Here is a 27,819-nt window from a genome sequence, read left to right on the forward strand (position 1 = left end):
AATTGCTGACACACGTATGAACCTTTCACAAGCTCTGCACAGCCCTTTTAAAATGACAGTTTCACCACCACTCCTGCTGGATTCAGCTTTTGTAGAAAGGGCCAAACACCACAGCTATGTAGGAGAAATAACAGCCTGCCAGAAAGTAGTTCCATCCTAAAGTGCAGGCACAAGTCACATGACTGGGGCAGCTGGGAAACTGACCATGGGGCAAATTCACTAAAGCGCAAAGCGCCTAACGCTAGCGCAAATTTGCCAGCGTGATGTAATTTCGTTACTTCGCCAATTTACGAATGGCCACTGCCGTAAACTCGCTAGCGAAGTGGACCTACTCTAGCGCTACTTCGCTCCCTTTTCCCAGGCGAAGTTGCGCTATGGCGAAGGGACGAAGTAACTACGCTAACTCACGCATTTTACTGAACCTTACCTCTTGCACCAGACTCGCCTTCGCCACCTCAGAGCAGGCGAAATGCAATAGAGTATATAGGGATTGCTTCAAAAAAAGTTGAGATTTTTTCTAAGTCCCAAAAAACACTGGTGTCTTTTCCTTTTTTAAGGGTGATAGGCTGAAAAAGATCGTAATTCTTTTTGGGGCACCCTCCTTCCCCACTACATTTCCTAACATATTGCACCTAAACTATACAGTGGGCACATGTATAGGCCAAAATAGCAACTCTATTTTATTTAATGAAGCTTTCCCAGCCTTGTGTAGTGTAATGTATTTGCTGCTACATATACGTCCATAAAACTTTAACTTGGTGCCGTATACAAATTAGGCATCGCTAGCATAACTTCGCTTTGCTTGATGAATTAACGCTAGCGCAACTTTGCTACCGTTCGCCTCCCTGAGCGCAACTTCGGATTTTAGTGAATTAGCAGCGCCCTGGCGAAACTTCGCCTGGCGAAGTGCGGCAAAGTCGTCATTAGAGTATTTTCGCTGCTTAGTGTATTTGCCCCAATATGTCTAGCCCCATGTCAGATTTCAAAATTGAATATAAAAAAATAAGTTTGCTCTTTTGAGAAATGTATTTCAGCGCAGAAGTCTGCTGGAGTAGCACTATAAACTGATGTGTTTTGAAAAAAACATGTTTTCCCATGACAGTATCCCTTTAATGAGCTATAAAGCTCCAATTGTAATCTCCAAAGGGGTTGCTACCTTTTAATTGTGATTTTGGCAGCTTTTGGGCTACTAATAGGGTTGCCACCTGGCTGGTATTTTACCCGCCTGGCTAGTAAAAATGATACTTGATGCCAATGTTATTAATAGGAAAAAACTGCAGGAATATAGGAATGCCGGTATTTTTTTCCAGAAAAGGTGGCAACCCTAGCTACTAAGGTTCAATATAACCTTCGGTGGGCCTAAATAGAAAGATAAGAAAAAGGTAAAATAAAAGTGTAGAGGAATAGTTTTTTATTCGCTGCTGGGGTCAGTGACCCCCATTTATAAGCTGGACTCAGAAGAGGAAGGTTAATAAATAAAAACAAGATATAAAATTTTAAAAAAATGAAGACCAATTGAAAAGTTGCTATGAATAGGCCATGCTAAAATATAAATAGTAACGGTTAACCAGAATGTGAACCACCCCTTTAACTTCTAGTGATGTGTGTGTCGTTTTGCTGGGGTCACTGACCCATGCGCACACATAACTTTATTAAATTTCACTGAGCAAAGTTCAGAACAAAACAGTAAGATATTGTGCCATCAGCACAGTTCCATGGGGGGGGGGCAAAATTAACAACAAAAAGCTCCGCATTTGTGGATGCCCCATTCATAAATGACAGACTGGACCCCAAGAAGGCAAAAGAGACCCGAGAATGGGCAGGAATGGTTCAAGGTTAGAGAGGAACATGCCCGGTTAGATACCCACTAACGTAATTCGCATTGCTATCACTCGGCCTGAGCACACATTAGAAAAGAAATTAAACACCTGATAAGGCACCTGCAGCTTTATTTGAACTACAACTCCCAGCATTCAAAGACAGCCAAAGGCTAAAGAGTGTTGCATTACGTTTATGATGGACAAATAACTCCCGTAACTCACCTGGCTCAGGATAATGTGTCTAAATTTGTCTTTCGACTTGGAACAAGAGAGAAACAAGCTCACAAAGAACTTAAGCATTGGGAAATCTGAGCGTCGGAACCCAGGGGTTAACCTGCGGCCATACCCTTCATGACAAAGGCACGGGAACGAAAGATCCGAATGAATTGCTCTTTTTGGCTCCAGAGTAAGATATCGCCATTTGTGACAAACCAGTAGAACGAGAAAATGAAACTTTGCTGATCCGCTCAGAGAAGAAGCCCGATCCTTCCACTCTGGGGTTTTCTTTCTTTTTTTTTTTTTTGAAGGAAGAAAATCAGAGTTACTTCCCCTTTGTGATTAGATACAAGCTGACTCCTTCCTTATCTAGAAGACTTTGAGCTGATACCTCCTACGTCCATGCTCAGCCCAATGTCATATATACTACAACATTACTCACTCGCCCAGGGACATGGGTGCAATTTAGACTTGAGGGAAAAGGGATATAAATCCTAGGGGGGAGATATTTTAGATTCAGTGGAGAGAACAACGGCACAACAAAGGAGATGGTGAATGAGGCTTAAATGTATTTGGGGTGTCAGTACCCTCTACCCCAGCAGGGGATACACCCTTTTACAGGAAAGCAGTAAAGAAAGTCTGCACAATTCAGGAGACACAAGGAATCCTGGGAAATGGCTTCTCCGCTGTTTTGATTGAAGAGAAGCACTGGTAATTTCTTTGCATTATACCAACAGCATGCTTTCCCATGTCAGTAAATAACACAGCAAGATTGTAGTAAATGGGATAAGCACTAATATTCTCATTATTCTACCTGCGGTTTCCCGGACGTGCAAGATAATCACATCAAATCACCTTCAAAAATTGCCATTTTCTGCATAATTCCTGCAATGCTGGTCTCCTGCAGCACGGCAAATGGTTAATCCCTCCTGTGCCCCAATGTGTTTTTAGATCATTAAACACAGGGGGATAGGGGACAGGTCTAATGTATAAATCATTTTTTATGTAAGGCCTGTGGTAGAAGCCCAGCTTTAAGGTGAACGGGCCCTTTCTAATAAATACCATGGTGATTAAAGGCCAAGTATAGCTGAGTGCAATGTAAATGTATTCATTCCAATGCTGAACACTGACATATACAGAACAAGACACTGGCCAGATCCTTTATGTACAGGCTGGGACTAGAAACAACTCTGGTAGTTGGGCTCTGATAGATGTGCCTCTCCCTTGGCACTGGCAATCCGACTCCTGCGCGGGTCCATTTTTTGGAACCCGTACCCGCAATCTGAAACCCGGACCCGCATTCTTACCCGCTTGGACCCACTACCTGACCCAACCCACAAATACATTATCCGCAACCCGGATCCAAGACCCGCTGACCATCAAGAATCAGGAAGTGCTGTAATTGTACACCGGAAGTGACATCATCTGAAGTAGGCATGGTCGGGGGAAAGGGGTAAAACAGGAAGTGCCGTCATTGTAAGCCGGAAGTGAGATCATCGGAAGTAGGCATGATCAGAAAAATTGAGTAAAAATTGCTATTGAGAAGACCTGCGGACCGACTTGCAAACCTGCCGACCCATGTCTGTAGCCGCAACCCACAGGGTACCACAGGTTTTTTGCGGGTAACCCACGGGTACCCGACCCGCTGCAGAACTCTACCTCCTGATAGGAGAATAGGGCAGCTCTTGCCTCTCATTATGCACTGGCTTCTGAAAAGTGCTTTAATGTCATATAAACATAATGCATATAGCAGAAGGGAATGAAGGCATCCCATTTACCAGTGCAGCATAACAGCACATTTTATTCAACGGTGGAAGCATTAAACCCACGCCCACTAACCTTTCGTTTTTCTTGCGTACATAAGGACAGAATGGCTCACAGTAGAGTACTGCACAAAACCAATTTTTGAGACCCGGACTCGCAGCCCAAACTGCAACCCACATATTTACCCGATTGGATCCGCTACCGAACCCGTAACTGCCTGATCGACAACCCGATCAGCAACCCGCTGACCACTATTAAACTGCAAAGTGACATTATTAGAAGTGGGCGGAGAAAGAAATATAGACAATATAATAAGAACCCGAAAAGCCTATCCTCATGCCGCAAAGCTAACCACTTTTTTTGTAGGTACACAAATTGCTGCAGGATTCTCGCTCATTGAGAAGCGGCAAGACTAAGTATAATGCAGGCATAACCAAGCTGGCATAGTTTAGGATTTCTGTTCGAGTGAGTTAATACCAGGAGATTATTTATATTTATATTGATTAATATTATTTGGCCATGAGCCAAATGACAGCAAAGTGCCCCCTTGCTCTGAATTAAGGGAAGTCCATCTCCCATAGACTATTTTAATTAAAGAGAGGACAGGTCCCAATTCTGTGTATACAAATAAAGAGCTAAATAAGGCCCTGTGCAGAAAACTACATGTATGTTGTATACAGATTGTAAATGCAATTCTGATAACTGCTATACACACTATTGAAACAGGTCCCATGGGGAAAGCTATACTGCTGCTCCTCTTTAACAAGCAATACTTTTTTTTAATGAAAAGTCTCTCCGGATTGCACTCGGCAAGCAAAGCACTTAGAAAACATGTTTAAAAATTCATTTATTGTCCGGTATAATATTCCATTAATTTCATGCAAGCACCTCCCAGAATAAAGAATTAATAAAGGCAAAGTACTCCTGCAAGGCTCTCCTGCACATAATAAATCTGAGGTCTGGTAAACCCAGAAATGTGCTGACATATATATGCTGAAATATGTGCAAAACACACTGTTTAAAGGACCAGAAACCCTATCTATAGCAGTAAAATCTTTCTATTGGCTGCAAAGGCAATAACTATAATGGAAAGCAGAGGTTCTAGTGAATTGGTTGTTTCATGCCCTGCCACAGTATCTCTATTAGGTTCAAATCGGGATTTAGACTATGCAAATCCAAAACTATCATTTGGTTTCTCCTCAGACAATCAGAATAAAACTGCCTTTTATTTTCTCGATTACAGACTTACTGGCTGAATATCAAATGCATGTACTTGCCAGAAACAGGAGTACAGACAACTCAAGTCCATGTTGGATAAAGGTAACCGTGGCCCCATAATGCACCTGTCATTAAAAGGAGAACTAAAGCCCATCTAAAGAAATAGCTAGAAATGTTGTACATTATGTTTTGTGCTTCTGTACCAGCCCAAGGCAACCACAGCCCTCTAGCAGTAAAGATCTGGGTCTCCAAAGATGCCACCATAGCTCCCCATCTTCTTTTCTGCTGATTCACTGCACATGCTCTGTGCTGCTGTCACTTACTGAGCTTAGGGACCCACTCACAATATACAGTACACATAGAATAGAAATGTCACAATATTAGGCTGATTAATAATTAATACAGATAATTACTACATGGCAGCCGAGAAACGAGTGCAATAGGCATCAGGATTTAATAATCAGTCCTGTAGCAATAAGATCTGTATATAAAATATGGCATTTTTAGCCACATTAACTTTTAGGGTTTAGTTCTCCTTTAACGTGCTATGGTTGGGCTCCCTCACTTCTTGCTCTTTGCCCAGATTTCACCCCCTTTTGACATCATCAGAGATGCAGGGCAATCTTAGGAAGCCAAGAGCCTTATATCCTCAAGCTAGGCAGGTCTGGGTTGAGAAGGGGGACTTTGGATGGTTGTGGGGTTGGAAATTCCTGAGCCACGCATCACTACTGTGGATCCAAATTATGCTTACCTTCAGGGGTGTTACCATCTTCTGCATTTTAGAAGGAGCTTTAGATTTTGGCTCTCTTGTGTTTGGGAAACCATAGCTAAACATTCCTACTCCTCTTACCTGCATAAAGAAACCATAGATGGGGCTATAGACTCGCTAATGTTACACATATCTAGGTACCCTTTAACTCTGCACTTTACAGGGAGAATCAATGTGCATTATTCCCACACAGTATGCCAAGTACGGTCCCCATACAATGCACACTGTTCTGTATCTGACCGTTTACCATACAAGTGACCATACACAGCATGGGCGCCTTTTTAATTGGGAATAAATAAGGAAGGATATTACTTACCTGTAATTTTTATTTTGGAGCGTTATCTATCGCAGTCAGAATTCACTGTAAAGTGTACCGGGTGCAGTCACACACAGACGGTGAGCAGTGCATGGACGGAACATTGCCTGCAGGGGTTACTGATCAGTATAATTCTAATCCGGTATCTCAGGCAGGGGATCTCCTTAAGAAGTATTAAGGAATGAATCGAGTGCACAGAACAGAGAGGAGAGCTTTTTTGCAGCCCCACAAGTTTCATACGTATAAGCAACAATCCCAATTCCATAATAGCGCTATAGAATCACAGTAGGACTGGGCCAGCGGGACACCGAGAAGAAACCAGTTGGGCCCCTGCTCTCGTGGGCCCGGACCCAGTGACTGCCACAATTTGTTGCCTTTGCCCAGACCTCCTTCTCCTGCCAAGTTACGGGCACAGGGGGTGGGGGCTGGATGAGGGTTGCACAATTGGCAGGGGGCACGTAGGGTGTTTGTGGCATGGATAGGAGCCCCAAGACAGCAGCCCCAGTGGGCCCCCGGGCCCCCCAGTCCGATCCTGTATAGTATATATATATATATTTAGACTATATAAAAGGCGTTACAATATGGCAGAGGCTACACAGAATGAGGTCAGAATATCCGGTTCAAGCAATCGAAGCCAGGAATTATAGCAACATCACTTTAGGTTACAGTAGAAAACAGGACTGCAGTGTAATGCTATATAGGTAAAAGGGGATGGTTTAAAAGGAGAAGGAAAGCTATCAAAGCAGTTTATTGTCAATAGTGCACGCTATAACACTATTTATTCTGCAGAATGCTTTACCATACCTGAATTAAACAGCTCTAGAAGCTGCATGTTTGTTTAGAATAGCAGCTGCCATATTAGCTTGGTGTGACATCACTTCCTGCCTGAGTCTCTTCCTGCTCACTCATAGCTCTGGGTTCAGATTACAGAAGGGAGGGGGAGAGAGTAGCAAACTGAGCATGTTCAAGCCCAAGCCCTGGAGGTTTAAGATAAAAACAGGAAGTCTGATACAGAAGCCCATGTGTACACAATTGAAGGAACAAAATGCTGTGTTTCCTTTACAGAGGACTAGAGCAGCAACACTTTGAGGGTTTACTGGTGTATTTATATAGACCTTTCTGATAAGGCTGACTTAATTTTAGCCTTTCCTTCTCCTTTAAATCAAAAAATTAAGTTAAATCAGGTGAAAGGAAATGTAATACTAGGTATTTCACATGTTCAATGGTTTTGAAGTATATATGTAAATGTACTTGTGCCTGGCTGTTTATAGTCTCTGCACTACTGGTTCCGACTTTGGAAACAAAATAGCCACTGATTAACAGACCCTGATGAGAACGGACTCTACTACATTGTATCAAAACTTGAACTCCAAGAAACCTCAGCTCAACAGGTAACTTTGTTTTCTACTTCTTGCCTATCATATCTCACAGCAGTATGTACGTGATTCCCAGGAACAAATCTCTGATCCTTTTAAGATGTGAGAGCTCTAAAAATAAACCGCCTCTTATGATGCTTGCACTATTTTGGGACTGCTGGGCTTTACTAAATAATTCAATGCGCTGGACACAAAGTAGACAGATGCACTGGCTTTTCTATCAGAAGCCAGAGAACTAGCGGAAAAGTTTTACAAGTACTAAATCACAATACACAGGCCTGCTGCAATCTGTAGTAAAGCACATTTGCAGCACCATAACCATTCAGTGGGATGAAAAGACCTACTGCAATCAGTTGTGCAACTTTAATTTGCAGGTCTACAATAAACATATGGCAAAGCAGAGCATTAGAACATTTTAAAGGTGAAGTAAAATATTCATGCAACTTTTAGCAGAACCACTTGTTGGGCCACCTGGATGACATAGATTACATTGTAAAGAGGGAATGAAAGGCACTGCAGTGAGATGCGGGCTTCTCATGTGTTATTTACATTAGAGAACAGATGTCATTTTTATTTTGTTCTTCTTATCTAGCTACAATGTCAGTGGTGTGTGTTTATTAGGCTACGATTCCGTAGGCCCATTCCCTCACCTTATGTGACCCCCACATCATGTCTCGCTCCCATGAACAGTAAAATATGTCACTTTCTCTACCCACAGTACTGATGGGGCACGGCAATTTGTGAATAATCACTTTATTTACAGACACCCTGCTATAGTTCAAGGTGCAACCAGGGCACAAATAAACACTCACCACAAATCTCCCCTTAACTGGCCTTCAGACTGGGTCCCCTTAGCTCATAACAAGGTTACAGATATACAGAAACATTGGGGTAACAGTCACCCTGCTATAGATCCAGGGGTACCCAGGGTACAAATAGTCACTCAACCCAAATTTCCCCCAAACTGGCCTTCAGGCTGAACCCCCTTAGCTCATAACAAGGTTAGATATATATATATATATATATATATATATATATATATATATATATATATATATATATAGAAACATTGGGGTAACAGTCACCCTGCTATAGTTCCAGGGGTACCCAGGGTACAAATAAGCACTCACCCAAATCTCCCCCTAACTGGCTGGGCCCCCTTAGCTCATAACAAGGATCTAACTTTGAATAGAAAGGCAATGCAATTGTGCTTACGGAGCGCAGGAAGGAAACACGTATTGCCTCGCACTGTAACTGCGCAATGAACATCACATTTAAGCTGACAAACAAAAAAACCCAGAAAAGGTCACCTTTTCTTTCAAAAAAGAACTTGAAGTTCTTTAACAATGCTATTAGGTTCCGTAAAGTTGTACCCACGTGCCTATTGCATTTCCTGATAACATCTGCGGGGGCCCGACCAGATCACTTTATTACAAGAATAACGCGGGCCCGACAGTTTGATGCTAATGACCCGCCACTGTAATCCATCTGGGAAGCAGGCAGAGTGCTGGCTAATCGATGACGTTCCATTAATACAGACAATATTAATGCCCAAATTACAGAAATATCCCGGCGCAGGATTCAGATTTACCCTGGAGTAATGTTACTTCTGGACTGTAATTATCTTATGTCCAATAAGGTAAATAATTAATCAGCCTTAAAGGGAATGTCGTCTGCGAAGGGCAGCAGCAATGAAACAAAACGACAAACATAATGATACAAACAAATACTAGTGACTATTTTATTACAAACCTGGCACCCGCGGGGAACAGCAGAGTTATTGGCATGCTAAGAATGTCTAATGCCAGGCAAGTCTTATTCATTTCCATAATGCACGGATGGAATTAAGTCAGATTCTAGGCTAAAGCAATTTTTTTATGTTTCAGTACTTGCAGGAACAGTATAAAGTTACATATCAACCCATGGGCACAAACGTGGGCAGCATGGAGTGTAAAGCAAAACAAGGCAGGCGTGTGTAGGATCAGCATCCAGCCAGCACAGGGGCATTTGAAAAGATATAAAGAGAATAGGAGTCTACTAAAGGGTTTGTTCACCTTTAAATTAACTGTTAGCATGATTTAGAGAGGGTTATTCTGAGACAATTTGCAATTGGCTTTCTTTTTTTATTAGTTGTGGTTTTTGAGTTATTGAGCTTTTTATTCAAATATACCTATGTAGCCTTAGAGAGCATTTGTTTTTAGATGGGGTCAGTGACCCCCATTTGAAAGCTGCAAACAGTCAGAAGAAGACAAATCATTTGAAAAGTATAAAGAAGAAAAAATGAAGACCAATTGAAAAGTTTTCGGATACATCACCAGAAATAACGACTTTTTCCAATGTAATTTTTCACCTTCTAAAGCAGCCCTGGGAGGGCGGGTCACCGACCCTGTAAACTGTTCTAAATGGATACATTTAGTTGATACATGTTTTATCTTTGTCCCGGAGTTTCATTACAGGCAGCTTTTAGAATTGATAAAATAGTTGCTAATACTTCAGAGATGCTGCTGAGAAATGTACCAACTAAATGTTGCCAAATTGTAACAGTTTAGAGTCTGCACCTGAATTACTGAGCTGCCAGACTCAAACACCAGAGACAGGAACGTTCAACTTTAAACTTCGATTTTGGAAAAACAGTAAAAAATAAATAATGGAAAGTATTTGAAAAAAGTATTTCTGGGGAACAATCTAAAAACAACCGAATTGAAAAAAAGTGTTTGGAAGGTGAACGACCCCTTTAGGTTAAAGGTTATGCAAAATAGCAGGGTTTTTTTTTTTGTATTTAGACCCTTATATCTTGTTACAGAAGTGGAATTACACAAACATGTAGGCAGATTTAGAAAGCCCAGGTTATCCTGAAAAAAAAAATAGCATTTTTACTTAGTAAAAAAAACCCCTCTCCCGTAAATTCCAGTTTGATGGCAGTTTTAGTAAGAGCTGAGGACAAATTCAAGAAAAATGTTGTTAAGATGTTGTACGAAAGACAAAATCTGAAAAGTGTCTGTTTAAAACGACAAACTCACAAAAGTGGAGATAAAGGTTTGTGAATTTGGTGGGAAAGCCAACATTTTTATCTCCACTTTGATTTAGTCTCAATATCCCTCATTGTGTCAGCCGGGAAGCTGTCTCCACCATATGGCACCCGCTATGTGCTTGGTGGCTGCCATAGGGCCCAAATGGAAAATCTTAAAACGGCAAGAGAACTCGCATATGAAATTGGGATTTTAAACAATTTAAAGGACTGAGGAAATCTGCATACACAGACAATACGGCTAGGGGGCACAGGCTGGGGGCAGCCTAGAAAAGCAACTTGGCATATGAATGAGTGCCAGTCAATCACATGGCATTCTTGTGTGTAAGCATGTGACAAACTAAACAGGTGACAGGGAGTATAAATAGCTGCCGACATCAGGACCCAGCGCCAGAATAGCAGCACTTACACCAGCCTTAAACAACTGGTTAACGATGGAACTTAAAGGGGTTGTTCACCTTTCAGTTAACGGTTAGTATGATGTAGAGAGGCATATTCTGAGACAGTTTGCCATTGGTTTTCATTTTTTACTATTCATGGTTTGAGATATTTAGATTTTTATTCAGCAGCTCTTGCAATTTCAGCCATCTGGTTGCTAGGGTTCAGATTACACCAGCAACCATGCACTGATTGGAATAAGAGACTACAATATGATCAGGATAGGCCTAAATAGAAGGATAAGTAATAAAAAGTAGCAATAACAATACATTTGTAGCCTTACAGAGCATTTATTTTTAGATGAGGTCAGTGACCCCCATTTGAAAGATGGAAAGAGTCAGAAGAAGAAGGCAAATAATTCAAGAACAAGAAAAAATAATGAAAACCAATTAAAAGGTTGCTTAGAATTGGCCATTCTATAACATACTAAAAGTTAACTTAAAGGTGAACCACCCCTTTAATGACTTGGTTAATAGCGAGAGACACAAAGGGAAGACTTATTGAGCGAGACCAAGTCAGCTCTGCTTTTGATATTCACTTTTTTTTGGGGGGTTTAAAAGGGATATAAATGAAACCTGAAGTTGGGCCAAGGTACGTGACTCAAGTAGGGCACCTCCCCTTTGGTGATGTAATAGCGCAGACCCCTACCCCGTGGTAGTTGATCCCATCCATATAGGAGTCATCAGAGGGGAGCCGGGTTAGGTCATAAAATAGAAGAGGGGAAGTAATGGGCTGGGGTCAGAGTCAGGTTGAAACATTCCTCGTCCATCAGGAAGTCTCTGCACTGCTGACTTTGACTTTCTGAAACAATGTAGCAGAAACCAGCTGATTAATGGACCGGTGAAGCCCCCTGTGCATCGGTGGGTCCCATACTGTGCCAAACAACCGCAGCAATGGACTGCTAAATAAGAGCCATGCACTTGTGCGCCTAATGTAGGACCAGCCCTTGACGCTCACTATTCGACCCATATCAAACATGGGCACAATTTGCATGTGATGTGTAAAAAGACATTATAGAATTATATATTCGCACTGATGAAGAAACGGATTTAAGTAAGTCTGAATTCAACAGTGGTGTGTTCTGTTTGCAGACCAACCTTTCGATTCACCTTCCAATAAAGCTCACTTTTGGAGCTGCTCTTCTACCCCTTTCCGGATTTCAAACGGGAGGGGTCACTGACCCCCAACAGCCAAAACTCAATTGCTACAATATTATTGCTTTTTAACTCATTTTTCGATTCAGGCCCCCTACTATTAATCTTCCTGTCTCTCTCTCTCAAAGCTGAAAAAAAATATTTAAAACTGTCCTACTGTCCAGTCATTCTAAAAGATGATTTAAAGGGAAACTACACCTTTAACAGAATGAGCAAGGATAAGATCAGTTGTTTTTTTTTTCCCTCTGGTTGCGTATCATGCATGAAAACAGGAGGCGTGTATCACACGTATCACATGTATGACATACCAGGGCTGCAGGAGAGAAAAAAAAAAAAACGCCAACACGTTTACAGGAAAAGGAGGAGACACAAAAAACAAACAAGGGAGAGAGGAATCCTGCCTCCGCTTTTCACAGCAATCTGATAAGTTTGGTTTCAGTTTTACTGCACTTAGTAAATATACCGCACTCACCACCCCTGTATATTTGTTGTACCTTGACAATATATATTTCTATTCAGTATTTAACTGGTTGGTGCAGTAGGCTTACTGATGGCCTGCAGGTACATACACAGCAGTTGTCATATGAACAAGTCTGGCACCATCATGTGCTCTGTCTGCAAAAATAAATAAATAATTAAAATGGGCCCATCTATTAGTAAATGATTACTAGGGCACATAGAAAGCACGTCTGCCAATGGTAACTGTGCCAGGGGCACCGTCATTATTGCGCACAAAATGTCCATGAAAAGGAATGTAACATGCCCAGGACGCCCAACCCATAGCTTTCACTTTCATACGGGCACAGTGCCAAATATAACCCTTTCCCAGTTAGGCAATTCCATGCCAGCTGTACCCTCAGCACAACAAACACAGGGAGCCACTTACACTCCCTCGGCACTGCCCTTGGGCACAGAAAACACTTTGTAAAGAATAGCGGTGCCAGCTGTGCTTGTGTCATTGCAAAGTTGATAAGGCAACGTACTGTCTGCGCTGCTGGCACCGGGCACAGCTAAACCATTAACTATATATACACTGGCTGGGCACCAGGGACCATAAAACACAACAAAGCCATATTGCCAGTGCCAACCGATGCCTCGCAACTGGGCACACACCGTAACTGTGAGCTGTGCCTCTAATATCATATAGCAGATCCATAAACAAGCTCAATGTGCCACTGGGTGCCTGCCAGTTTGTGTGCCAGCTGCACCCTTAGCCACAGGAACAGTTCAACTGTGCGCCAACTGGGCCCTTGGTGTTTTTAAAAAAAAATCAGACAAGAGTTAACACTTTATATGCTGGCTGCCTATTTCACACCATGAACAGGATCCTGAGCAAAGGGCCCCACTTAAAGAGACAAAGAATGATGCAAATAAAGATGTATTACTGAGGTATAAGTGGGATGAAGACTTGTAGATCTGCAACAGCTGGAGGGCGGCATTGCTTTAATCCCTTTCCCACTTAAAGGGTCACTGTGATCCTGGAGGAAGGAGGGGGTCCTTGTGCACCACTATAAAATCTGCCCTGCCTCCCTGTTTGTGACATAGGCAATATGTAGAACTACAACTCCCAGCATCCCCTTATAGCACTTCTTTACCACGCAGATTCCATGGAAGTCATTGGCCTGGCTCAGCAGATTTCCCCAAACACACACAACAGAGGTAACAAGCTGAGAGAGGCAGAGGACCCAGTTCCTGTGTCAGCCCAGCCCGCGGCCCTCCCTCACCTCTTTGGGCACCAGGTGGTTCTCTTCTCCAGGCCTCATGTCCGTGGGCAGTGAGATCAGGACAGGCTCAGAGTCAGCAGGGCATGCTGGGAAGGCTACTGCTGTTGCTGCTTTCCTCTGTTCCACTACATAGAGGCGCAGCACAGTTCTCTGCCAGTAGCAGACGCAATCGATGGAAAAATGGCCGCTGGGAAGTCTCGCGAGAAGTCGATGGCGTCACTTCCACACTGGGGAACCGAGGAGCCGTAGTTGCTTTGCCAACGAAAAGCTTCATAGGAGTAGTAACATGGCGGTTTCGTTCTCTGTGGTTATTTCTGCTCAGCTGAGCAAACCTGCAGAATTATAACCTGTGCCTGGTCACATCCCATGCCTTAGTCCTATATTGAGCTTTCTGTTGGCTCTGCTGCCCCAAAGCTGCCACTTGCCACAGTTCCTTTATTAAATTGGTTGTTCAGCTTTAAATTAACTCTGAGTGTGATGTACAGACAGAGAGACAATTGTCTTTGTTTTCATATTTCATTATTTGTGGCGTTTGAGCTATTTAGCTTTTTATTCAGCAGTTCTCCAGTTTTCAAGTTTGACATTTTGGTTGCTAGAGCACACATTCCCATAGCAACCATGCATTGATACGAATAAGAGACTGGAATATGAATAGGAGAGGCCTGAAAACAAAGATGAGCAATAAAAAGTAGCAATAACAATAAATGTGTAGCCTTACAGAGCTTTTGTTTTTAGATGGGGTCAGTGACCTCCATTTGAAAGCTGGAAACAGTCAGATAAAACAGGCAAACAAAACTATAAAAAAAATAAAGAATGAACACCAATTGAAAAGTTGCTTTCAATTAGCCATTCTATAAAATAATATAAGATAACTTAAGGGTGAACCACCCCTTTGATAAGCTCTGTAATGACATTTATTCAGTATATACATGAGGGGTGTCGATCTTGCACCCTCCAATTGTGCTTGGGACTCAGTCTTGACCTTATATTTATATAAATTATCATTATTATTATTCAATATTCCATAAGCTTTCAAAGTGTTCTGATATTTCTTGTTACTTCGATTGGAGTAGACCCTCGCACACCCGTTATGTAGATGTGTAGATTAGCTCGGTGCTCGATGAATGGAGGGTACGGTGACCTCCCAGTAACTAGAACAAAAGAACACACCGGCACACGAGACTTGTATCTGCAGGGCGAGCCCTTGCAAAAGTTTTTACTGCGGTGGTGCAACGTTTCGGGGCTCCGCCCCTTTGTCAAGCTTGACAAAGGGGCGGAGCCCCGAAACGTTGCACCACCGCAGTAAAAACTTTTGCAAGGGCTCGCCCTGCAGATACAAGTCTCGTGTGCCGGTGTGTTCTTTTGTTCTGATATTTCTTGTCACACTTCAAGGAACAGTAACACCAAAAATGAAAGTGTTTAAAAGGAATGACAATATAGTAGTGTTGCCCTGCACTGGTAAAACTGGTGTGTTTGCTTCAGAAACTACTATAGTTTTTATAAACAAGCTGCTGTGTAGCCATGGGGGTAGCCATTCAAGCCCAGGATACACAGTAGATAACAGATAAGTACTACTATAGTTTATATAAACAAGCTGCTGTGTAGCCATGGGGGCAGCCATTCAAGCACAGGATACACAGTAGATAACAGATACATTTTGAAGAACCCCATTGTATACTACAGAGCTTATCTGTTATCTACTGTGTATCCTGGGCCTGAATGGCCCCTCCTTGGCTACTCAGCAGCTTGTTTATATAAACTATAATAGTACGTATCTGTTATCTACTGTGTATCCTGTGCTTGAATATCTGCCCCCATGGCTACATAGCAGCTTGTTTATATAAACTATAGTAGTACTTATCTGTTATCTACTGTGTATCCTGTGCCCCCATGGCTACACAGCAGCTTGTTTATATTAACTATAGTAGATTTTCTGAAGCAAACACACCAGTTTTTAACTAGTGCAGGGCAGCACTACATTATATTTTCATTACTTTAAAACACTTATTTTTTGGTGTTACTGTTCCTTTTAGTCTACTAGAAAATCATATAAACATTAAATAAACCCAATAGGCTGATTTTGCTTCCAATAACGATTAATTATATCTTGGGTTGGGATCAAGTACAAGCTACTGTTTTATTATTACAGCGAAAAAGGAAATCGTTTTTATGATTGGATATGGGAGGAGGATAATGGATCACATATGTGTATATGTAACACACAGTTAATAACAGTTCAGAGTCTGCACCTGAATTACTGAGCTGCCAGACTCAAACACCAGAGACAAGTACATTCAGCTTTAAACTTAAATTTTGTAAAAACAGCACAAAATAAATAATGGAAAGTAATTGAAAAAAAAGTCTTTATTATTGGGGAACAATCTGAAAACAACTGAACTGAAAAAACTTGAATCAACATGACCTATAGGTAACTTTTAATGAAGATAAATATTTTGAAAAGAACATTTTTAGTGTCAGTATCACTTTAAGGTGGAAACCAAGAAACCTTCAAGGAAGTCTCCTTGCAGTCTCTATTAAATAAGAGTCAGGGAGTGTGTCTGCAGAGCTTGCATTTCAATGTTATTGCTGAGTTTTGCTTTGACTTCAGAAGCCTCTGACCAAGGGCGAGGATTCTCCATTCGTTATCGTCCTTCTTTAACAAAGTGTCTGTTTTGGGTTCTACTTTCACGTTTTGCTATAATTACTACAGATTCATTAAATTGTTTTAATTTACAGAGTTGTGGTTGTGCGCTTAATGTGTCTCCTGTTGAAAGGAAACAAAATTTACACATATATTATCATTACTCTAGGCTTTCATTTACTTTTCCTCTGATATCACTAAATCCTCTTGGGGGTTATATAAACTCTCTTACCCCAGGATAACTAAAAATTTAAAAGCTTTACCTAAATTGACAGTTGTTGGGAATTTTTTGGATGGTAAAAGCCCCAAAAACCCTCAGTTGACCTCAGAATACTATTGTTTTTTACACATTTTGAACCAATTTCAAAATGGCTAAACATGTCTTTCCACTCCAAATTGCAAACGCTGTGGTTGGGGTAAAAAATTGTATTTCATCAAGAAAATTCCCTTGTCCCCGGATCCTACATTACACACGCGTATGGGGGTTATATAAACCTCTTACCCCAGGATACGGGCACTGGGAATAGAACAAATGCTGAGCTGAACTGAATGGATCACGCAGCTTTTAATCTTCCAGCTGCAAAAAAATACTTGTTTCGATTTTGTGTTAGAAGGAAACAATGATTTATACAGGCGTTGCTTCTTGGAGACACAAGCTTTAGGCCACAGCCTTGCTGTGCAGAAGTCGGGCAATGTAATATTACAGATACAGGAGCTGGAGGGGGGGTTAGTGATGTTCAGTTCATCTGTGGTTTTAAACATTTTTAAAGGACAGGGACATTTTAAATTATTGGGATTGGCTCAGAGGAGCAAAATATGAGCCCATTTCACTCTAGATGGGTGCACTTCACTGGGGAAACTGCACTGTAGGGGTCCTCTGGGTGTTTTCCCAGTATCCCGCCGACCCAGTCCGACCAGTTAACACAATCCTTGTTTGGTGGCATCCCAGAACTGGGCAGCCATCCCAGAACTAGACAGTCCATTTCCATGGGTATTCGGTGGAGTGGAGGTGGAGTATGAGAATATCTGGGATGTCGGAAGCAACTTTAAAGGATAACTAAACCTTTAAAATAATATTAAATAAAATTGATGAGTGGGCTATTCTAAGAACGTTTGCAATTTACATTCATTATTTATTTTCTTTTAATTTCAAGTTATTAAGGGATACATATACTGTTTATATGAATGTATTTTGTTCCAAAAGTGCCCTCCTGCTGGTTAGTTTCTGACCAATCTAAACACCAAGTAGTCAAGAGAAAGAAAGAGGCTGCTCTGATGTTCTTTGGTTTACGAAAGATGTGAGTGGTTTCTAATTTTATTCCTAAGCAGAAGAACATCAGAGCTGCCTCTTTGTTTCTCCTGACAACTTCCTTGGCTACTTGATGGTGAGACTGGTCAGAGGAGGGTGGCCCGGCGCACTGTTGTTATGTTATAATGTAATGTTCCCCACTGCCCACCCTGGTTGGATTTATTGATGATCAATAAGGAACAGTTGATTCCAATCAACACATAATGGGCCCCATGACCCACTGCTTTGGGGACCCTGCAATTAATGTAGAGCGAGAACGGAGCAGAGCAACTACCACGCAGACAAACGTATACAGTCCTGCCTAGTTTCTGCTCTTCCAGGGCCTTTATGCAGATCCTGATCCATATCATTTACAGAATTGAATTATTTTACGTTCCTATAAAACTCTAATATAAACACATTTCCCTGTAGCGCCGCCACATAAAAGGAGAAATGTTCCTGTGGATCATAAATGATTTTCATAAAAGGGAAAATCAGAAGCCTGGCGCATGTTTGATGTTGTGAATGGGAAAATCGATGGATTTGACATACACTCACATGCAGCACATCCGTCCCCCGAAAGCTTTGCTCAGATTGGGCTTCTGGGGGGGGGGGTACTGGTTATTTTTGTTTTTAACAACTCCAGTCAGATGCATGTAAGTCAGAAGACTGCAGTGTAAGGTGCCACCCGCATATGGGGGTGCGAGGTCAGCCCGAACCCGACCGACCCATGGGTAAACCCACAGGTCAAGCGAGTATCGGGCCAGCCCACACATAATTATTTGGGAGGTATGCAACTGGGAGCATCTGTGAGCTGTGTTTCTGGTATCAGTGAGACTGCAGCAACTGGCAGCCATCTTTCCTCTCCCAAACTTGTAAACAGCCATGTTGATACTTCCAGCAGAAATAGTCCTTGTAATGAGCAAGTGCACAGGAAGCAAACACTGTCGGTGGCCATATTGCTACACCCAATTTAGGGATCGGCCATGCGGCTGCAAGGGACTGTGGTGCGCTGATTTAAATATTCCGGTTGATGAATTTGACAATGTTGATACTAACCATCTGGTTAAACTGATTAGAATCACTTAAGAGCAGGAAGAAAAAAAATAAAAAGCTCACACTTGACTTACAGCAGGCCATGACTATACACTTGCAAAGGTGGAACGTCTATCTAAAGTAGATGGAATCAGTGCAGATCTTAGAGAGCTGGAAAATCACATTTCTATCGTGCAAGGCAAACTTGGCCCAATGTATTAGATCTACTCCAATAGAAAAAGGGTTGAGAAACAGTAGAGGCACTCCAGGCCCACCTACAGATCTGCCCATCCAATATCCACTTCTTCCTCCTCTTCTGGCAGTGAGCGTGATGCAGGGAGGTCTGGGAAATTAACCTCAAGAGAGACCATTGTGGCACAGATACATGCACCTAACTTTGTGTTTCATTCTGATGAGATCAATGCGGTGGAGGACAAAATGAATAAAAAGCAGAAAGCAACTTTCAGAAAAGATGACTCCTTTGTTTATTCAGAAGAGGACTTTCCCACCCTTCCCACAATAACTTCCCAAGATCCTTCTCCCCAGAATAAATACTTATGGGCCAAAGGGGGACTCCTGCCTTTGAGCAGAATGCTCCTAAGGTTTCAAACCAGTTGCATGGGCAGTTGAGTGATATGGAATTGACAGAACCTGTGGCTCCATGCCATATGGGAGTGAAATGATGAGTAGTTATCAATGGTGCTATGGATGAGGTTGTGCATAGAATAGTGTATGATGTTCATGTGATGGAAAATGTGGGTGCAGCTGACAGTATGGCATGTGTAAGTGAAAAAAGGAATGAAGTGACTGCCAGGTGCATAGAGGATGGAGGATGAAAGCATGGATGTACCTATTACTTCTTCTAATTCTATTTCCTCACCTTAATCTAATTCTGCTATTCCCTCAGTTCCCTCTAAATCTGCCTAACTCTGCTCTTCTTTCTAAAGCTGATGTAGTATCTGCCAGCAATGTAGCTCTTGAGGTACAAGATAACAGGCAGAATACTGATATAAAACCTACAAACCCAAGAGTAACACCTCCCCACCAGTTAACACTTGGACTAGACTCATAAATAGGGTGAGTCCAGGGAGTGGAGAACAACATCATAGGGTCAGTATTTAAATAAAAAACTTAATGAGGTTGAGATGGGTGGGTGAGAAATAGCTGATGCCAACTAGGGATGAAATTGAAAATGAAATGCTCCTAAAGCAAGCAACTCTCTCTCTCCCACTGATATTAGAGCCTACATTAAGTTCTCTGAACTGGAGTATGACCTGGTGTTCAAAACCTCACAGAGGCTGGAGTTCTTTTGGCAGGACTATGATCATTTTAGGAATATTGGCCTATGGAAGAATTTTAAGGTTATTCCTATGACCAAGCCTGACACGAGAAAGTTCACAATGCTGTTCAAAAATGACCGGGTCTCACCAGAAAACACATTACTTTGGTTAACGAGACATTGTGCTTACCCCACTGCTACAATGGCTACATGTCTGGTGGCTGGTGTGCACATCGGAAGTGAGCGAGGTATAGTGTTTTATCCTGGTCAGCCGAGGGCATGTTTTAAGTGCGGGTCTTACATACACCGAGCAAGAGACTGTGCAGGTGGGGAAGGGCATACTAGCAAACAGTGTGAGGATGTAAAGTGCAATTTGTGTGGGCAGTTTCGTCATCCTCACATGGCTTGTCTGAAGCTCTCCGTAATATCATGAGAGACTGCCCCAGCTAGAGGAGGACATGGCAAAGGATTTGTTAAAGGAAACTCAGGAGGAACTTCATAGTGATCTGTCCCAAAACCAGCAATCCTCTGTAAGCCAGTTAGGATCTTTAGAACAAGACCCAGAGATTCCTGGCCCCTTTAAATCCTCTTCTTTCTCCCAAGCAGTGAGCCACAAGTCTAATTCTACCAACGATGCTCCTTGTATTCAGCCTCTGTTTAAGCAGTCTCTCCCCCAACATCAAAAACCTCAGTCCTCTCTGTCTGGAAAGTTAAACACATCTGAACCCATTCTTCAGGACCAGGTAAAGTCATTCTGCTCTCCTTCTTCTGAGGAAATTAACAGAAATTTAAAAAAAAAAAAGAAATGAAAGGAAAAAGTGTAAAAACAACCTCTTCCACCCAGATATGGAAACTGAGAGGCAACAGGTCAGCATTTCTTCAAGTTTAAATAGAGATAACCTCACAAAGGAGATGCAGGGTAGTTGTAAGAGTCAGGTTGAAGACCTATCTCTGGGTGATAAAGATCCTATTCCCTCAGGTACTCAGGCGAAAAGATTTGCTGACCTAGAGGGAGACACTTGCCATGAGGTTAAAAGGGAGAGAAGGAGAAGGAAGCAAAAAAAAGTGATATCTAATTATGGCTTTCTTACCTCTTATTATAAATTCATCCAATGTCAACAGTATGAAAACACCTGAAGTCACGTTTCAATTCTACCAATCCCTTGGGCAACTCCAGGCAGACATCTTATTTGTAAAAGAGACAAGGCTCACCACCACTGCTGATATTAAAAGAGCATCTAGAGAGTGGCACTGGGACCTTACTTTCTTTTCCATTTCTGCAGAGCCAAGTTCATGTATTGGAGGAGTTTCCTCATCAGCACCTCAGCGGAAGTCTACAATTTTATTTTCCTTCTGTTTTTACTATTTTTTGGGTGGGGAAAGGGGTTAGTGTTGGCAGTGGTTTCCAAAGGCATGAGCGAACTGTTCTGGACTTGGCCTTTTTTTGGGGTTTGGAGGAAGCCAAAAAGAACAGAGGAGGGACTTTAAAGATTAGTTATCCTCTGAAGGGTGGGTTTGGGAGGAAGTGGCAGTGGTGGTAGTGGTTATATTGTTGTTTATATGTGAGTGGCCTGACCCAAGGACTTTGTTCATCTATTATGTTTTTTTACTTGTTTGATTGAGGTGTGTGTTTATTTGTGATTAGTTTCTTATACTAATAAATAAAAATTCCTATCTGATCCCCATTGGAAGCAGCAGTCCTGCCATGCTTTATGGCTGAGATTCTAGCTATCTGCAGAGTGTTTGGTCTTCTTAATCTTACCACAAGATGGCAACATGACTACACACAATGAGCCTTGAATTACGTCTTTGGTTTCAGATTAATAACAGGAGAAGAGGCTTGTACCTTATCGGGAGAAACATAATGTTCTGGAGAGTAATAAGAAGTAATTAAACATAAGGAGCACAAAGGAAACAGTGAGGTGTGAGAGAAGAAATTCAGGAATTTGATTGACAAGTACAAATGTCAATACTTCCTGCAAAAGAAACCCAACTTGGCGTTAATACATGCAAATAACATGTTGTCCTGATCCTCTTTCTCTAGAGCTGAGAGATAATTCCAAAAAGAAACGAATTTGCTTTCTGCTTTGTTGGTTACCAGAGCGAAGTCATCTGTTTATAGTTACAGGGGGAATGACAAAAATTTATTTGGTCCAGTAATTTAGGGGGTCAGCCTAAAGTTAGTTATGAGATGCAGTGCTTATTTGTGCCCTGTGTACCCCTGGAACTATAGCAGGGTGACTGTTACCCCAATGTTTCTATATATCTGTAACCTTGGGGGGCCAGCCTGAAGGCCAGTTAGGGGGAGATTTGGGGTGAGTGCTTATTTGTGCCCTGTGTACCCCTGGAACTATAGTAGGGTGACTGTTACCCCAATGTTTCCAATGTCAGACTGGCCCACCGGGATACCAGGAAAACTCCCGGTGGGCCCAGGTGTTAGTGGGCCCTCTTGTTTCTAAACATTTGGCCTATTTCATTGTCATTCCCTATTTCTTAATAGGAAATGCTTAATAATGGGAGAATATTGTAAGTATATAAAAGACTAGGAGAATAAAGTGGTTGAGTAAGTAGAGGAGAAATAATAGTTTGGAAAGGTCCACTGTCTAAGGTTCTCTGGAGGGTTCACGGTTTTATGTTTTCTGGTGGGCCCAAGGTCTAAGACTTTCTGGTGGGCCTCTGGCATCCCAGTCTGACACTGAATGTTTCTATATATCTGTAACCTTGGGGGGGCCAGTCTGAAGGCCAGTTAGGGGGAGATTTGGGGTGAGTGCTTATTTGTGTCCTGGGTACCCCTAGAACTATAGCAGGGTGACTTTTACCCCAATTTTTCTATATATCTGTAACCTTGTTAAGAGCTAAAGGGTGCCCAGCCTGAAGGCCAGTTAGGGGGAGATTAGGGGTGAGTGTTTATTTGTACACTGGGTACCCCTGGAACTATAGCAGGGTGACAATAACCCCAATGTTTATATATATATAAAGAGTGAGTTGTTGGTGACAGGAGGAGAACAGAGAGTAATTAAATCCCCAATTTCAATAGGTTTTTCCACTGAAAGATCTTAGACCAATCCATTGAGAGTAATGAAGCAGCCTTGTATTATTGATAAGCACTGCATTAGTCAATATCTGAATATTACGCTACCATTTACTCTGGTAGAGAGAAAATGTCTGGTGAGCAAATGGGAAGGAGGGGAGTGAGTCTGCCGGTCAGCAGAAACCAATCGTTAATAATTCATCTTGTTTGGGGAGAGCAATTTCTCTTTATTGGTCTTTGGAATTTCTTGCCATTTCTAAGATGAAATATATATGCTTCTTCTGTCAGCGAAATTAGTTGGATATGCCAAGCCTATGGTATCTCTCTGTATAGGCTATGAGCAAACGTAGGGGTCTGTTCCTGCTGAATTGTGCTTAGAACAGGGGAATACCGATGCGGCCATAGTTTATTATGCTCTATTTATACAGAACTGACAATAAAATCTACAATAATATAACTGTGTAATTGTTAAAGAATAATGTAGATCCACTCGCCAACTCAGAGTTTTCTACACATAAGTCCCCCCCCCCAATTATTCTTTACATAAATCATCGCCCAGGGAGCTGCCACCACATTAATAGCCAATAATGGGATCAATAGCTAAACACCTCACCTAATTAGTGCAGTTCGGCCCCTGGGGCCAAGCCTATTAAACTCACAGTTTCATTGGTTGAATTAAAATGTTAAAGGGAAACTCCACCATAGCAGAGGCTGCTATTTTTTCTCAGTTAAATAAAATGTCATTGTAAGCAACATTCCAACGTTCACTCCTTGTGTGCAGTTATATCTGTAGAAATAAGTCAAATCAACTGGACTTGCTGTGTTTTTTCCTTGAAGATGTTTCACCAGTCATCAAACTGGCTTTCTCAATTCAGAATAACTTGTAAATAGGATCTTTCTTCAGGAATATATATCAGTCGCTGAATTGAGAAGGCCTGTTGGATGACCGGTGAAACATCTTCAAGGAAAAAACACAGCAAGTCCAGTTGATTTGACTTATTTCTACAGATATACCATGACCTGGATGAATGAGAATCTTTACAAACTCGTGTTCAGTTGTTTCAGATATATTAATAGTGATGTTGGTTTTTCTCCATCATAAAATCTGTCTTTGTGTTGCTGCTGGAAGCAGTGAGTCAGGTGCCTGATTAAGTGCCAAAATATCAGAATAAATAGCTTTTCCCACAAACCTTTTAGGCAGATCCCACGCTCCCATGCACTTGTCTCCCCAGTCACTTCTCACTGTGTGTGGGCTCAGCAAACAGAACTCTGAAACCTCATCTGCTACTTGTGATGCATGTAAAGCCCCAACTCAGGCAGAAACCCAACTATGGGTCTTGTAACAATAATATAATGGGGATGTCACACATTTCATCTGCCCAACATGAATTAGTCAGTGTAATTTGCAATTATGATGCCCAGAAAGCAATATTTGTTTGTACCTTTCTGCACTGACTTCTAATATCCTTAGCTTTATAGTAGAGGGTACATGATCCCTTATAAACATGAGTGATACTCAGAATTCCCTGTATAACTCAGCCTGCAGCCTTGTGTCATAAAATGGGCACAGAACCCCTCAGTGACTACTAATATCATTATCATTTACAGTAGGGGGTACATTATCCCTTATAATACATAAGTGATACTCAGAGTTCCCTGTATAACTTGGCCTGCAGTCTTGTGCCATTATATGGTCACAGAACCCCTCAGTGACTTCTAATATCCTTGTCATTTACAGAAGGGGGTACATGATCCCTTCCCTTATAATACATGATGATACTCAGATTTCCCAGTATAACTCAGCCTGAAATCTTGTGCCTTTATATGATCACAGAACCCCTCAGTGACTTCTAATAGCCTTTTAATTTACAGTAGGGGGTACATTATCCCTTATAATATATGAGTGATATCCAGAGTTCCCTGTATAACTCAGCCTGCAACCTTGTGCCTTTATATGGCCACAGAACCTCTCAGTGACTTCAATATCCTTATAACTTACAGTAGGGGGAGGTTTTGTTCATTTATCCTCAGTTGGACCTCATTTCGGTCCCATTTCTCCACTCCTTGACTCGTGCCCTTTTGTCTCCAGTCAAGGAATGTGCAGAGCATTTTATTATCCCCTTTCATATTTAATTCTGTCATTCATATTCTTATGAAAAAGCATCTTAATCTATTTGAGGGATCGGAATGCTAATTAGTGCTTTACATTATGTTTCAGCCATTACTGACTCTACTCTTGAATGCAATATTTTTTATGACGATCGTTTTCAAATATCAAGAGCAGCATTTTGCATCATTAAAGGCATTTTTCTTGCAGAGATGCAGTTTTGGCTCAGCCCATCGTTCCTAAAAATTCATTCTCCGTAACCACGCTAATGGTTATCTGTCCTTATTGATGTGTTTGTCCTTTATGCAAACGTAACTCCATTCTGCCATCAGTCTCCATTAAATCTGGGAAATATCAGTCATGGCCCATAGATGTGTCTGACCTGTTTGTTGTGGTTGATCAACCCCAGGACTAAACTGACTCATAGAGCTTCACAGAGCTGGTAACAGTCACCCTGCTATAGTTCCAGGGGTACCCAGGGCACAAAAAAACACTCACCCCAAATCTCCCCCTAACTGGTCTTCAGGCTGGGCCCCCTTAGCTCATAACAAGATTAGAGATATATAGAAACATTGGGGTAACAGTCACCCTGCTATAGTTCCAGGGGAACCCAGGGCACAAATAAGCACTCACCCCAAATCTCCCCCTAACTGACCGTCAGGCTGGGACCCCTTAGCTAATAACAAGGTTACAGATGTATAGAAACATTTGGGCAACAATCCCCTCTCCCCTTGATGGTGACACAGAAAGGAAAGGTAATTTCCAGTTATATAAGTTGATCCAATTTGTCACTGGGGAAGAGCGAATGTGCAGTTACACAGTGAGTGTTGGACGTATAATTCGGGGGAGTTTTATATCTGTAGTAAAAACCTAGTCAGGCTCATTGGGTTGGTAACAATCCAGATCAGGGGCCCAGGCGGCAGATGCGGCTGATGGAGGGGGTTATGGCTGCTGGATATTGATATGAGGATGTTCAGTAATTAGACGTTTATGTGCTATAATTATACTCTAAAACTTAATGGAAGTCTCATATAAAAAGAAACAACGTATGTCACAGTATTGTGGGAAAGTTTCACCCTCAAGCTGATCTTTTTGAGCCACTAAAGCCATATCCATATCTGCTCGGCACAAACGATCCGACAGGTTGAGATCTGAATGTTTAGTTGTTGCTTGTGGATGCATGTCCTTTAGGGAGTGTTAGCTGTGTTGCCCGGCCATACGTTACAACCCAGCAGTTAACTCATGCTGGGAGATGTAGTCCAGCGGCATTACGAGGCTATCCACCTAACCTGCAGCTGATTTGTTTGTAAATTCACTATATCAGTGGTTTAATAACTGCTAATATTTTGAAAACTAGAAAATATACACTTACACTTGCAAAGGTGTCCAGAAGAGCAATCTGGCCAATGATGCATTTACTGTATTTGTTTAAGGGTTTGCATTTCTATTAGGAGAATCTATTTAATCTATTTAACACCCTTCTCCTATATCATAAACACCTCCTTATCTGCCCTACCTGAGACATTGGTCACCCTGGAGAGAGGGGATCTCTGTCTCTTTAAAGCTGGCCATAGATGCAAAGATCCAATCGTACGAATCAACGTACTATCGGACTTCCCCATCTCCCGACCTGCCACTAACCATTCCGATCAAATAAAGTACAAAAGAACAGATCAGCCGATGTTCTGCCCCTGACAGCAATCGTACGAAAGTTATGTCCGACCAAAGCTAGTGACAGTCTTCCTCTGAAAATCGTATGATCGGCAATACATGCAGAGATATTACCCGCAGCCGACAGAAATCTTTTAACCTGTCCGACCAAACAACCGATCTCCACCGGACAAAAAATGTCAGGACTCTCCACACACGGTCAGAAAATCGTATGAATCCTCGATTCGTACGATCAGATCTTTGCGTCTATGGCCAGCTTAAAAGAGTGATTCATTCTATGACAGCAGATTTGGTGGCTGGGAGGAATCCGGGGCACTGACTGTACCAGTTGAATCCTCTCTCCGTACATAACATTTTTCCTCGCATTTCACGCTGTCCCGTAAAAGCGACTCTGAAGACAGCGTTTCCCAGGGAGCTGCGGGGCTGTTGCACAGTAGGTGCCTAGCTTCTGAGTGACGCCTAGAAGGTGTCAGGAACAGTGAAGATCTATCAGGCACTTCCATGGAGCTTCAACAGCCCAGAACGTTCTTTCTATAAGAGAAGCGTGGGTGGGGCGAATAGAAGGAAATGAGAAAGTTACACTTCTAATGGCTTCAGAAAGAATGTATAAAAATAGAAATATGTGCATTTATTTTTATGGATGTAGAAGCCTCACTTTCATCTGCCGTGTCTCCCTTTCTGCCTGTCTGTCTGACTTTTTAGCAATCTTTGTGGAGTGAGTCAACTAGAGAGTTCCTACAAATATATCAGTTTTAATGAGAAGCCTGTGAGCTAGTACTTCCCCTTTAGTTAGCTTATAGCCTGTACAGAGAAATACCATAAACAATGGCAGCATAGGTATTCCCCTGTACTAAGCACAATTCAGCTCAAACAGCCCCCTAAGTTTGCTCATAGTCTGTACAGAGAGATCCCATAAAACTATGGCAGCATAGGTATTCCTCTGT

At 41.9% G+C, this 27,819-nt stretch overlaps 1 protein-coding gene across 4 annotated transcripts in view; it reads right to left on the reverse strand.

Annotated features, from left to right (window-relative positions):
* Nucleotides 1-14,037, reverse strand: part of usp47.S (ubiquitin specific peptidase 47 S homeolog) — a 52,690-nt gene extending 38,653 nt beyond the window's left edge. The window contains exon 1 of one of the 4 annotated variants that reach the window (XM_018260304.2): nt 13,824-14,037. In XM_018260304.2, the coding sequence (XP_018115793.1) occupies nt 13,824-13,862 (39 nt within the window). In that variant the 5' untranslated portion in view covers nt 13,863-14,037. Of the gene's footprint in view, nt 1-2,042; nt 2,757-13,823 lie in introns of those variants that run through there. The other 3 variants (XM_018260303.2, XM_018260305.2, XM_041561002.1) reach the window with 3 other exon arrangements.
* Between the last annotated feature and the right edge of the window lie 13,782 nt (nt 14,038-27,819).

This window comes from Xenopus laevis, chromosome 4S (genome assembly GCF_017654675.1).
Source record: "Xenopus laevis strain J_2021 chromosome 4S, Xenopus_laevis_v10.1, whole genome shotgun sequence".
Taxonomy (NCBI): domain Eukaryota; kingdom Metazoa; phylum Chordata; class Amphibia; order Anura; family Pipidae; genus Xenopus; species Xenopus laevis.